This window comes from Larimichthys crocea, chromosome XVIII (genome assembly GCF_000972845.2).
Source record: "Larimichthys crocea isolate SSNF chromosome XVIII, L_crocea_2.0, whole genome shotgun sequence".
Lineage (NCBI taxonomy): Eukaryota > Metazoa > Chordata > Actinopteri > Sciaenidae > Larimichthys > Larimichthys crocea.
This window is the reverse complement of record NC_040028.1, coordinates 7,509,429-7,524,312: the sequence shown is the minus strand read 5'-3', so window position 1 is coordinate 7,524,312 and position 14,884 is coordinate 7,509,429. Positions and strand designations below refer to the sequence as shown.

The 14,884-nt window shown below is 39.8% G+C and overlaps 1 protein-coding gene across 13 annotated transcripts in view; it reads left to right on the top strand.

Annotated features, from left to right (window-relative positions):
• stxbp5l (syntaxin binding protein 5L) overlaps window positions 1–14,884 on the top strand; it is a 128,169-nt gene that overhangs the window by 104,754 nt on the left and 8,531 nt on the right. For 2 of the 13 annotated variants that reach the window (XM_019268932.2, XM_019268930.2), the window contains 4 exons: window positions 1,953–2,057; window positions 5,642–5,695; window positions 8,171–8,350; window positions 14,055–14,156. The exons of 2 other annotated variants lie outside the window; for them this stretch is intronic. In XM_019268932.2, the coding sequence (XP_019124477.2) occupies window positions 1,953–2,057; window positions 5,642–5,695; window positions 8,171–8,350; window positions 14,055–14,156 (441 nt within the window). The remainder of the gene's footprint in view (window positions 1–1,952; window positions 2,058–5,641; window positions 5,696–8,170; window positions 8,351–14,054; window positions 14,157–14,884) is intronic. 9 more of the 13 variants (XM_027290994.1, XM_027290993.1, XM_027290995.1 and 6 more) reach the window with 6 other exon arrangements.

Genomic DNA, 14,884 nt, shown 5'->3' with positions numbered 1-14,884 from the left:
TGTTGTTTTGGTTCGTGGATATGCGTTACAGTTCCTCAGGGAGCTTTATGCCTCGTGTGGTTGTATCAAGGCTTAGTTGACCAGGCCCAGTCTTGAGAAGGACTAACAAGCTGGGATGCCAGTGATCGGTGTCTGACCCGGCAGGATATATTTAGCGATGAGCACGTCACGGAAGAAAAGGAGGAGATGATGGCTGAAACTTTACAGCGTGCTGAACTGATGCCACCTCCTCAGCTCCATATAACTCAAGATAAAATAAGCCTGCCAACACTTTTTTAACTAACCCCGCTGGTACACTTTCTATAATGATCATACCTATAGCACACATGTATTACTGCTCATACGTACTTCGGGTACTACTTTTTTCAGACCGGTTGGATAGGTAGCATTGACGCACAATGATGCATCATCCCTGTGACTCTGTGTTGTTTGGATATGGGTGGAAAGAGAGTATTGGTAGAAACAGGTGGTTGTTACCAAGAAACTGCATGAACTGTGTGACTATCTCTCACATATTGATGATTGTTACTGTGTAAGCTTAAAGTGATAGTATTATTAATACTATATTACTTTGAAGTGGGGTTGTATGAGGTACTTATGCATAGTCAGTGTGTTATCTACAGTAGAGGGCGGTCAAGCAGACAGGAGTCCCAACACAGAAGCAGAGATATGCAGATTTGATATTCAGTATCTACCCACACATCAGAAAATAAAGATAATATAATGCTTATATTATATTAAGAATATAAGAATATTTTACCGGCTTCATCTTGCCCTCAGTCATCCTTTTTTGCCACTAGCCATATAACCTTCGTATCACTAAGCTTAGGTCCAATGTGTAGCTGTATCGGTTTTGAGACATTGCCAGAAAACTACACACCAACGTTAAAATATATAGAAACCTTAAGTGTTATTTTAGTCCAATCAAGGAACTTTATGACCCAAACAGATCTGCAGCATTCACAATGTACATTTTTACAGCAGTACATAGCTCTGCTTCTGTTCTTAGGATTCCTGACTGCTTCTCTAAACATGGGCATGCTGACTGCAGTCCATCGTAGCTAACACATTGACTATGGATAAGTACCTCACAGTTACAACCGACTGGATTATTTTGCAGAAAACCGTATACAAAAATGGGGCCTCTGGTGATGCACTGGCATTTAAATGCAGTATTGTGTTTAATAAAAGAGTAGTACTAGAAAGTGTTAACATTTCCCTTTAAGACTTGCTGTTGGATAAGTTGGAATGTTGGAATCTTATTGAATTGTTTGTACATGTCTGGTACTAGTATTGAGCCTCTAAGATCAGGTGTAAGTCATATTCTTTATCTCATATAAATTACCTTAAAACATAATGTTTGCTTGGTTTTAGAGTTGCTATAGGAGGAGTAGCAACAACACTCTGTCACGATTCTGGAGCCAAAAGCTTTTTCAGCCTCTTCTGGGCAACAAGCAGGAGCAATGAAAAAAAAAAGTTGGGTTTGTTCTCCTTTGAGTTTCTATTATTATTTATGGTCGATGACATTTCAATGAAACATTTGGCTTTGTCGAACATTGGGTATTAGACAATGGAAATAATGCGGCAAATTACTTGTTTGTTTGGAATATGTGTATTAAAATGGTTAAAAATCCTTGTTAAAAACAGTAGTATGCATCAGCATTAGTAGTTGTGGTGTTATAAGTAGTGGTGAAGGTGCAGTAACAGTAGCAACAGTGATGTGGTAGTAGTGTTTGCCGTAGTAATATTTTTTCTTGTTATAACTTCTGAGTATCATATTGCTGCTAGAATAATCATAACCTTGTTATGATCTATTTTGTTTTCATAACCTCTCAACTGCTTTCCTTCCTGTTACCTGCAAGTCTCTCTTTTCCCCAGTTCACCCATTGTGTTTGTCTCTCCCCTGTTGCCCTGAAAAGTCTGTGTCTGTTCTGTTGGATCTCCTATTCCAGTTCATTACCCAACTTCCCTTCACAATGACCCACGCGTCCTGCCAGAGCCCGTGGCCAGTCTGAGAGCCAGCCACTGCAGTCCAGTCTTTTACTTACTGGACAATGGTAAGAGGAGGGATGTCTCACAGATCTCAGCCTCTTCATGGACATCTGCTTGTGGTTTTTACTGTATGGCAACCAGGGAGGGAGATGGGATGATTGGGTTGTCTTTGGAAAGGTGGTTGGTTCGATGTTGCACCTTGCATGCCGACTCTGCTTCCGCACTGTGAGCAACACTAGAAGCAAAACATCACAGGAACACTAAGAACTCACAGAGCTCCATAAATGGGAGCTTTGGTAATGAAGCTACTTAAATGTATCTGCCTTCGAAAAACTGGCTGTGGTCGAGTCAATGAATGCAAAGAGAAAGCTTGTTTGCCCAAGTTTCACGAAGAACAGATCTCCATGACAGGTGCTGAATGGATGAAAAGCCGCCCTGTTTCATTTTATCTTTAATTTGAGAGGGTAAATGTCTAATTAAAATAGGTAAAAGATGCATCCATCATGCAACAACAACAACAACAACAACAAAAAACAATACCATGGATACACATATGGCAGTTGGGAGGAGGATTCTCGTCCTTGTTGCTGCACTTGTGACTTCTACTAGTTGGTTAGCACTTAGCAGTGACAAGGACTGTATTGCATAGGGACTTGGGCATTCTAATTTGGCAGAAAGCCAGGGGAAATGACATTAATAAGCAACAGACTTACCACAAAATCACTGTGAAATGCACGATCGGTCACAACAGAATGACCCGTCAACCAAGTTGCTTGCAGTGTAAACAAGCTGACAGGGACTGTGTTTCTAGGAGTAGACTGTCTGTCTCTGCTTTGTTAGTGTGTTCCATGCTTTTGTGCGGGCGACTGCTGGTATTGCATTATCTCTCTGCCCCCCAGCTGCAGGGGGTTAGACATTGTGATGTTTGTTTTATGTGTCAGATCTGGGCTTTGAATTTGAATCCATCAATATTCAGCAATTCTTCCCAGATGGGTCTGGGAAGAGGAAGCAATTGTATTCCAGCTGGGTACTTTCTCCTCCTCACTCGTCAGTGCCTCTGGTGCTTCATTCTCTGTGACATTAAACATTGTGCCTCCACTGGAACGACACGTCTTTGTCACTAAAACGTTACATGCTATTTTACTGGACTGTGGCACTCGGAACTGTCTGTGTGTTGTCTGTCTGACTTTGTGTCAGTGACAATGAACCCGCAATGTCATGTTCTTGTCATCTTGCCTAACATTCATCACTGTCCTGTCCCTAACTGACTGCATGGAGCCCACTATGTGGCCAGCTGCGGTGCTGATAAATATGACTTCAGCTTGCCTTGTACGTCTATCAGTGTTGTGGCCTGATCAAGTCCAACATGAGCCCCGTTTGTAACCTCAGCACTTTGTACATCACTATGATTCGGTCACATAAAGTTCCTTACCCAAACCTCAGGGAAAATCAAAATAGTATTTTTATCATGTTAGCAATGTGGCACCAGTTTGTCCAGGCTGAAATGTCTCAGCTATTAGATGGATTACCGCCTAACAAGTTAGGCCAAGATACAGTAATGAAACATTATACCTGGTAAACATTGGTATGTCAGAAGGAGAGGGAGATGACTGGTTGGTCAAATGCATTATATGTTTATGTAACATTTAGCTCAAAGCTCCGTCTTCCAGAGCTGCTAACATGGATGCAGATTCTTAGTCTTATTTAATCTTGTTAGACTTTATCTAACATCTTCAAAGGTATTTTCATGATCTCTGAGGCATTTATTATCAGTATAATGTTTGCCCATGGGGAAACTAACAACACAGTCTGTGGGAATGGTAGATTTAAAAGGGTTCACCTCAGGCAAACAGTAGATATCTGTGGGATAACAAAAACACAAGTGACATTTTGATTTTCCCCCTAGATTTGTGAGGGAACACAACGTGACCAAACCACAAAGTAACATACAGACTGCTGAGGTTACAGTTGGGGAGAGTCTAACATAAACTGTTGTCATACAAGTGTTATATCATTGTCACATAAAGATATCAAAAACAAGACACCAGCTTGAGGTCAAGTCTACTCCAGCCATGAAAAGAAAGCTGGTGGATTACAGGACGTAACAACATTATTATTAACCTTATTACAATTGTCATATTTAGACACAAAAATGTGTGCTCAATCTACAAAGGTCCAGTGAGCGTGTTGCAAAATGCGGGACTGTAGCTGCAAAATAACATGGTAATGAATGGTAATACATGCAGGTTTTGGTTGGTCATTGTTCATATTCACAATAGACAACCCTTCGGGAAGTCAGACCAATCTCACCTGTTTGATTAAAATTCATTTCATGGAGTGTTAATGCAGCCACAGAGCTATTAAACAGAGGAACACGTGTATCTAACTGGTGTATTATGAAAACATTTTCTATGTCATTGTATCCTTAATGCTGCACATATTACATGGTTGCAGCAGCATCTGGTCACTACAGTTTATTATTACACTTACACACACAGAGCCCATTTGAAAGACTTTAATTGTTCCGGGAAAAAATGAAAACAAATTCATTGATTCAGAAATTCAATTAGAGCTCCATAACATTCTAATTTCCTCGGCAACACAGGAAATATACTTATTTATTATATATTTTCCTCAAGATGACCTTTGATACTGAACTGCCTACACAGCAAATAAAGTATGTAAATGGAATTAACTGTGTTACAGTATATTTAAAAACAAGTTCTAGGCCCTGTGTCCTCTGCTGTAATTTTATTTTACTCTATGGCAGAAGGATTAAAGCGTGACTCAACCTTTCCTCGTGGTCATGAAATTTATCAAGCTTCATGTAAACACCATCCTGTGTCTTCCACGTGTCAAGTTAATCATTCAACACAAAGAAACAATGAAATATTGCCTTCTTTTTTGAGGGGGAAACTGACTCATAACATCTCAAGAACGACCTTTGCAGTTCTCTACTTACTGCAAAATGCTTGCAAAATGTTTAAACAAGTTTTTTTGGTTTCCACCAGTGTCTGACTGTCTTTTTGTATTGACACCCTGTGGTGTCACCCTGTTTTTTTGTTTGTTTGTTTGTTTGTTTTTTTGTGCCTTCCACGTCAGACATCCCAGGCCATAGAAAATCTGATTTCAACAAAGATCTTAAACGCAGAGTCAATCTGATTTTCGAAAGCTGGATTCAAGTTTGACATCCACAGTAAATTATATATGTTCTTCTTACCTTGTTGTAGCCCAAAAAGACAATGACTTTCGGTTGAAAGAAATACTATGCTTAGTATGTGGATAACTTGGATTTTTAAGTTGATTTATAAGTCCAAGTCTTTTACACCTTTTGGCCGAGTATAGGTATTATCAACCTTGTAGAGATAGCTACAAACACTGGCCTGGGACAACAATGGAGCATGCATTTGGAAATATGCCTGCCGTGTGCAACTGCACCAGTTTGCATGTTTGCATCTGGTTCTTTGTTTATTTGAGTGATTTCCATTTTGTTTGGTTTGAGGTCTTTTTGTACTTTTGTTTTGTCATTGTTTGACTTAGATTACACCGTCTTATATTTTTGAGATTTTTTATCATTTTTTTAAAATTTATTTATTTTTTTTCTTTGAAGGGATTAACTGGTGCTTTGTTTCCTATTCTTTTGTTTCAGTAAAGGGACCCGGCAGAAAGTTAAGTCTGCCAACAGATCTTAAGACTGATCTTGGTACGGTAGGCGAAAGCCAGCAGTTTTCACTTGATTTCTTTTAAGTCATTTAGTTTCTGCTTTTGTCATGTTTTCTAGGCTTTTATGTTGCTTTACTAGTTTTTTTTATTGTCACTCAAACTTTCTTCTTTCAGTTTCCTTGTCACTCTACTGCTGTTCAACCAGCCCATGAGACTGTCCGGCTGGCATGTTTGTCCATTTTGCCCCTTAATGTATTTTCATTTAAATCTTCTGTATTTGTTTCTTCTACATTTTGCAAGTGTTTATAAAGGTGATTTGTAACTCATGCCCATATTTAAATTTGAGGTTTTGTATCACTTTGATTCATGATCGGACCATCTTCTGATTTCTTTACACAACCTTTCCTCCATTGACAGCCTTGCTCTACAGTGATTGGATCACTTGCTACCTCTCTCATTGTAACAGTCTTTTCTCCATTTTGACTGGATCATCTCTATTGCAGATACTGAGCTGCACATACACATCACAATCTCAGGTTTCCCTTTTGCTCTGCTTCTGCAGTGTCACACATGCTTTTAAAAACCTCTGCTTCTTCAACATAAAATGTGCCAGTGCCTATTTATTCCTGTGACTTTCCTCATCTAATAACTTTTCTTTATCTGACAGGTATATGAAAAAATGCTTTTATTTTGTCAACCTTTTGTTATATATTTAATTTAAGCAATAGTAAGAGTGAGTGAATGTTAACCCAAATGTCAACTCTGTAGAGGTTAACCTCAAACTTGCCTAACCACTCATTTAGGGTGGTCAAAAGCTCATTACATTTTCTATGAGGTTCAAACATGACCCTGAAGGGCACTTTCTTAATTCAGGTTTTGTTAATAGCTATATAATAACTAAATATTTTGTCTGAGCAGTATATTACAGAGAGCCTTACTCTGTATGTGTATGTGTGATTGTGTGTGTGTGTGTACAATCTTGATAATTACATATTACAAATTACATATCTGTGTGTATCGGGGGAGGTACCAGTTTTCTGCAGAACGTTTCGGTGCAAATGACTGACTGCATCTCTGTTTTAAAATTCACAATGACGAACCATTAAGACAGATACACAGTGAGCGGTCTTGTCATATAGCTCTGGTATTGGCTGGCCCAGTAACACTTGTGGTTTTAAATCACTGCCTCGGACTGGGTGGTACCTGGAGATTTTCATTTTTGCACTGAAATTGAATCATTTGTGCAGAAACCGACTGAACAGGAGACTTAGATTTGATATGACAGACGTGTGATCAGTGCAAAATACACTAAGAGGACAGTGACAAGGCATCATTGATTCTCCTCATGCTTCATGAGTCTCTATGGAGGAGAAATTCATAGAGGAAAGAACGGAAAACTAGGGAAAGCTTCGACCAACCCCTTTGGGGTTGAGAGCAGCTTTGGTTTTACTGCCACAGGGGTGTCATTAAAGAACAGGGCACTGTTTTATTTACTCGTCGCTTAAATCAAATGAGAATAAGTGTACTTAGGTGTAGGTATCACGAAGCTGTTAATTATGACTATCTTGGCAGCTTTTTAGTCTTCTGGACTAAACTGCGGGCAACAAAGAACCGCAGAGTGCACCCAATCCACACAGTGCTGCTTTGCTTTGCTTTATCTCGTTAATAAGGTTAGGCTCTAAACAAATTATTTTGCCCCCACACACAAGCACTGTACATTAAGCAATGACAAAGCGTCCAACAAACTCAGTCCCTGAGGGGAAGCCATGGGAGGCTAGACTTCCAGAAAGGAACAAGTGCTTCCTGTCACTATCATCTTTAGCTGATTGTGTGGCTCAGCCAACTTAACTAGTATTCATTTGCATTGCAATTAAAAAGCAAATATTAGATGTGTCATGTTCCTTTTCTATTCCTTTGATCTTCACTTGCAGATAGCCAGTGATGCCATGAAGAAATAAACTGTTTCTGTTGAAAACAAGGTTTTATAATAATCCAAAAAGGGGGAAAAAAAAGAAACAAAGTGAAGATCAAACAAGAGTTTTTGTTTTTTTTATGTCTTATTTCTTGGCACAGACTGAATGAAACTGCACTCACAATTTGCCTCTGCATTTTCTTCTTGTTTCTGTTGCCCAAGCATCACTTTCTTCTCCCTGCTCATATTTACTTCAAACCACTCTCCAGCCTTTTGTCATTCATTCTCGCTTTCCCTTTCTCCCTCACGACCATCTTTCTTTTTTGACAATCTGAATTTCGGCTTGCTCCTCTTACGCTGCAGAAATATCCATCTTCGTTGGCCATGTAGTGTTATACCAGGATGCAATATTATGCCTGCACATAACAGATCTCCAAACAGGCTGAGAAAACGTCTTGATTTTGTGATTTAAAAAGATTTCATTGTTCATGGTGACACTAAATGACTTCAGAAGATGGATATTGCAGCAGTGAATTAGAATATGTTTGAATAAGTTTTATTTGCCTCTTTGTATCTTTTGCTAATGCTTTGCCGTTGTTACAGATCATGTCAATGGACATTGCACTAGCCCCACCTCCCAGCCGTGCTCGGCAGGGAAGCCTCGCGTTCCGATGGGTCCTGAGGGGCCACGGCTTACCCGTAGAGGCCCTGGCCGACCGCCCTTCCGCAAGGCCCAGTCCGCTGCTTGCATGGAGATCTCCTTGCCTGTGTCCCACACTGAAGGTGTGTGCTTGTCTCCCCAACTCCCATCCCTTAACCTCTCTAACATACGCTCCCTCCCAGCAAGTGCATGCCATCTTTTCACCCTGGGGTAAGTGGATTAAGGCCTGGTACATGATTAACACAAGGCAAGCGCATGCTAATGCAAGTTAGCAGCATAAAAACCCTAAATCATGCAATTATTGGTTCATCAGAGGATTGTTTTTAGAAATGACTAAGAATTGTGAGTGATAAGTCCTCCGGCGTTACCATTGTAAACTGGATCTGTGTGTGTGAATTGGATTGTATATGAATATTATGACGACTCCTACTTTATGCAGCTTGCATTAGCATCACCTTATTTCGGACTGCAGGTTCAGCTTCTCTCGAATGCAAGAAACGGCCCTTGCATTGTGTCCCCTGATACTGTAACTTGTGTTGATCGTGTCCCAGGTCTGAAGGTTGGTTCAATTCTGCTGTATGTGTTTTAACCAGCTGATTTTGTTATTCTACAGTGCATTTTTTCTCTCTTATTTCTCTTCTGCATATTATCTATTTACCTTTAACAGCCATACAAATGTGATAGCTGTAAATCTCGCAGTATTTTGCTCCAACCAAGTAAAGTTTTCTGCCTTTTTTTTTATTTTATGTGTTTTGGGTTTTTTTCTCTTCTCAAATGTTTAGTGTTTTTGAAAACTAGGCGACAGAGAACACATTAGGTTTATGCAGTGTGGCCACACCTCCTAACTTTCTCATAATGCACAAAACTTTGACCTGAGGGAAACATTTCATCAGTTTTGTTTAGTTTATATGAAGTTTTTTGTTTGTTTTGTTTCTTTTTAAAAAGCCCTTTTTATTATGCACGCAGATAACATTTTGGTTTAAGACGACTACTCAAGCTGGATTGCGCTCTGGCATTTTGACATTCTCATTGACAAATCTGACATTTATTTTTTTCCTTTAACTCCTTTAATTCACACCCTGACATTGACCTGCACCACCTAAAAATGGACTGACACAGCAGGCTGTGTGTTTGTGTGTGTGTGTGTGTGTGTGTGCGTTTGTCGGCCCAAATATGCCTTTGTGTGGGATAGACAATGAATGTGTGCATTTGTGAGTGCGTAAATATGTTTCTGTGTCCATGTGTGTGTGATGTCAACAGGTGTTTCAGTGCTTTTATAATGACTTTATTTCTATATTATCACCTTTTAATCTGAATTCTAATGGCCTTCATAAAACATGTTCTTACATTTAAAAAATGTTTAATACATAGGTCCATTCTTGAAGATTTAATTACTATTTTAAAAGAAGCCTGGTTTATGTTTTAGTCTTGTTGTTGGCTGTATTTTGTCTCCCTGTTATTTCACAAGTGACAGCTAAAGCAAAAAAACAAAAAGTAGATAAAAGAATGTGCTGTCAAGTGAGGACTTAAACTGACACTCTCCACATTGTCATTTTGAGATATTGACCTTAGAAATGACACAGAAAATGGCCTTCATCAGCATTATACATCAACATTTAATTACACGGTGTGTATGAAATCCTGCACTTAGTCTGTCAATGCCAGGCGACAGATGTCAAGACACCAGTGCAGGGCATCGATTGACTTTGAATAAATAACATCCTCCCACTCAGACAAAGACGAGCCATACCACCCTTTCATCTTAACAGGACTCCTGACATTCTCTTGTCATGTTGGACATTTTATTTCTCTATCTTGCCCTCAGAAATAGATATTTTGTTAAAGTGAAAAAAAGCCACGGGAAAATACTTCAATCCTTTTTAAAGCCTTTACAATGATTCACGTTGATGGGTCATTTTCAGAGAGAGCGAAGTTTTCGGAAGTGGATAATAATCCATAAAAAGTGACAGACATCATTATTGGCCCTGGTGCACCACCAGAACTGCATTGCCCTCTATGCATCATATATATATATATATATATATATATACATGTCTGGAAATCTCTGGCTGTGAAGGTCGCTTACTCATGGTGCAGTCTGTATTTGCTTTTAGTCTGTGCTCTGTCATCTCAACAGAAAGCTTCTGTTAGGTCACGACAGGCTAATCTCTCCATAGGAGACGCCACACTGTGACAGTTCCCTAAATGTCAAAGTTACTGTAGCCACCCCTGCACACACGTCAGACAAAAAATTAATACACAATGATTGAAAACGTTGGCAGTTGAACGAAGGAAAATGTCCCTAAATCTCATTCTCTGCACGCCTCTGCTGTGCTATAAACATTTGCAATTTTGGTTGACATTTATTGCACGAAGCTTAGAGGGTTTTAACAAACATGCCGGTGTGAAGTATTGATTCCAACTAATACACAAGATTAAGTGCAGTGCTGCTTGTTGTGTCATAGTTGACCCTTTTACACCAATTCTACAATCAACCTCATTATACAACACTGACCTGGAGAGCTGAGAGGGAAGCCGTTTTCATTAGCATAAGCTGAATATTTTATTAAAGCCACTGCATAGGCTACAGCTGTCAACCAAACCGATGCAGACGATGGTAGAAATCGCTCTTTTCCACACTTCATTAATGCATCTATAACCTTTGAAACAGTTTGACAGACTTCTTGAGTCATTTGACATAAAACTTTGAATTAGTATTTAACAAGGCAGCAGCTTGATATTTAAGTAACCAAAAGAGAGAATCTTTTAGGGGTAGACAGAGATGGATGTACCTGCTAGACCACTAGACTTACTTAATGATACGGTAACAGTGTGCTAAATCCTACCCATTGTATTAGCATGTCATTATAATCTGCTGGCATGAAAGGTTAAGATACTGTAGTATGGTATGATACTCTAGGTCATGACAACCTAAAGATGTCAAAAGCCTTTTTTTGATTAAGCCAGACTGCAAAAAATGAGAAAGTCTGTCTGACACTAAAGAAGCATGTCTCTGTCTGTCTCAGGGATAACCATCTTGCCTCCGTGTGTCTGGTGTTTTTACAGTGCTGAAATAACTTCAAGGCTCAATTTACTGTGGTCATCTCAGTGTCCAGCATCTGACATGACATGACAAGTGGATCCTTTGTCTTTTTGCAGCAAGTGTGTTAGACAGGCACCCTGGGCCAGTGTAAAGAACGAAAGATGACCTTCTTGCTTTGCTTTGTTATAGTTGTTTGCCTGTCTATACACAGCCAATCCAAATCTTCCATGATATTTAATTTTACCCCACAAAATCCTCTTGTGTTTCAAAGTCATCTTTGGCTGTTCGCATTTTTTGGTGAATCTGTCTAATCACTTATTTGGATGTCACTGGATAAGTCTTTTCCAATCTGAACACACAACCTCCAATGTGCCACTTGCAGAGCTTTAGAACAATATTGAAAATGTCATTGTATAATAGTGTTGCCAGTGAAGAGATTTACTGCAGCTGTCCTTGTGTCAGACTCGTTGGCCCATTTGTTCTGGATCGATCAAACATTCCCATTTTGTTTTCCCAGTTTTTTTTGTTTTTTTTTTCATCATGAGACTGTGGCACTGTTTACAGGAGCAGATGCTTCAACACTGTAGCAGTGCATTTTAATATGATGGAGTACACAGAAGGAACTGATGTTTGTTGCTTTGTTTTGATTTAAGCACTCCTACTGATTTCTTTATATTAGACTCAAATGGGTTTTTAATGTACCGGGCCTTTTGCAATGTCACAGTGATTTTTTTTTCTCTGCTAGTGGAACTACCACTGACTAGGTCTGTAAATTATATGACTGCTGTTCTGTCCTGTATTATCAAGAAAAACTCCTGGAAATGACCTGGAAAGGTCCTGGAAAATGATTTCTTTAAAAGAGTGGGAACCCTGGATAAGCAAGCAATTCAATGAAAAACTCCTTAGTCCGCAGTGGCTTTAACTTTTATAGGTCTATTATACATGAACAGTTGTTTTTCTCGGCAGGCCGTTGCTTCTCTATCTGTTTCCTACTTTTGGCACCGTTGTTTATCAGTTGCACTGGGTTACCACAGTGAAGAGCCAGCAGGATCACTGGAATAATTAAAGGTCAACAACCAGTGCTGGAGATGAGGCCGATGTTAATGAGGTCTGCATGCCAGGAGAGGAGACAGAGGAGGGAAATGACAGGGGAAGCCAGACTCAGTGAACAGTAAACATTTCCATACCTCCCATCTTGGGTCAACAGCCCATCTATTAAATATTGAAGGCAGAATTGTATGAAACTGTTAGATTGGATAAGTAGTTGTTTCTCCACAGTATAATCTTTAAAATATATAACCCACATATTATAGGATCCTATCATATCACACATTTAACAAGTAAAACAGGCAGGAGTAGAATATATATTTCTTCACCAAAGTGTAGAGTTGAGGTGACTCAGTGACTACCTCACCAGATGTGGAAGAGGCTTTTCGAGTCTACACGTACACACACCTACGTTCATGTTTGACTGCAAGGTAAAACCCAAATGCTGAAGCAGTGGGCCTGCTTTGTGATAAAATATGTCCCTGTTGGTTTCCTCCAATAGATAACTTACTTCTGAATTTTTTAGGTGTTACATTTAAGGTCAAAGATTTCTTAATTCCCACAATTAAATCCTGAAAAATCTATCTGATACATTACATTTATATTTGGCATTACATCTTAACCTGGCACAAAGCTTTGCACAGACATAATTGGTGGTACATAGAAATGAAAAGAAAGTACTTAAAGACTAAGCATAGTCTCCAGGTGTCTGTCTTTGTCTCCTTATACTGTGTGTGGGTGTATGCGCATGTAACACCTATAAATCACTTTGTCTGTCTCACCGCTTCAGATTGTCTGCCTTCCCTTATCGCCTTCCTGACACTGCCTCGCCTGCCTCTAGCTCCCTGTAAGGTACCCCCAGGGGTCCCTGTGTCCTGTCAGAGCACCACTGTGTCTGACTTTCATTAGCCAGCACCCCACAGGCTCTGTCACACAGCGTAAACACACTCCAGCGACACATGGCAAAACCGAGCTGCTGCTACCCAGACTCATAGCAAAAGGCTATTTTGTCTTTGTGGCTGCCTACGGCATCGTACAGCAGTGTTGTCACGATACCAGAAATTTTGACTATAAATAGCGACATATATTGATACTGCTCCAATGAACAAGAAAAAAGACGATGCAACCAGAATGTCCACTCCTCAGCTTTGTAACAGGAGTTTTAAATGTCAGTTTGTATCAAACTAGTTCTGTATTTAACAAAACTTTAACTCTTTTGTAACCAGTCTGTAAAGGTTTTAGCACTTCCAGCCGTATTAAAGACAGAAGTACCAACATTTTTTGTTGTCGTGCAACAGTGCTGTACAGTAGCTCTTTACTTACCACAACTGGACTGCATGTAGGGACGCTGTATTAGATTTATTCATAACATTAGTGTAGAATCCTGTTATTCTTGCCAGCAGCATTTTGTTGAACAGATGGTGCTGAAAGGAGGTTTAGAGAAAATGTAGATCAGCAGGTAGAGGTTGTGTGGCCACCAGAAACAGATGAGCGGCCTCCTTTACAGTCATACTCTCTTTCTCTGTCTCTGTATATATTTGAAGCAATCTTTCTCTCTTTCCCTTTCTGTCATTCTCTGGTATTGCTGTTCATCTGTCCGTCTCGTCTGTTCTTTTTTGTTTGTTTTGTTTTGTTTTTAATTTGACTCGGTGGCTGCAATTGTGTGTGTGTGTGTGTGTTTCTTTGGCGGGGTATGGTTTATTATATGGGGTTTATGTTATGTGGGGCATGAGTAGGTTATGCATCCAGGAGGGCTATGCTTCAGCAGTTACACGGAGTCACTATGTACTCCCACGATGAATACCACACCAGCGCCCCCTACTGCTGGAGCGAGAGAGGTAAGGGGACTTCGGCCACAAACCCATCAACTGCTGTCCTTCTGATACGTCCGTCTGTCAGTCAGTATGTCAGTCCGTCCTGTGGCCCTGTTTCATACAAAATAGGCCTAGAAGTAGTTGTCCTGACGATGCTATCTTTATAGCAGTGCATACTGTGCATCTTGCAGGCAGAAAACATTTCAACAGTACATGGTATATCCCTTAAGCCCCCCATTAACAGTCTTTTTTTAAATGGATTTTGGAAGTTTTGATGATGCTCATGACTTCCCTGAAAATCCTATACATTGAACATCTTTAAAAATGTTCATTTTAGCATGATGTGTGTATACCGGGCTTTGCACCTATCTGTAAGTGTGTTGTTACATAAAGTCTGCACTCTGTGTAGCATTAGGCTGGGAATGCAGTACTGCCCATTGCCTAGCTCTGAATAATTCAGAAATGCAGCAATACAGAAATACTTCTATGATGGAGGCTTTAAGTACACAATGGAGAGCCCGAATGGGTAGCACTCAGAGTTAAAGGAGTTTTTGAATTTGGTGCAGCTGCCAGTGAGTGTATGTTTGTGCATACTTATGTGTGTCTGTCTCTGAATGTGTGTGTGTGTGTGTATGCATATGAATACAAGTAGTGTATCTGAGTGTGTCAACAGGCCACTCAAGTGAGTGAATAGCAGCGCACTCTCAATAAACCCGATGTAAGTGTGTGTGTGTGTGTTCAGGGTTTGGTGT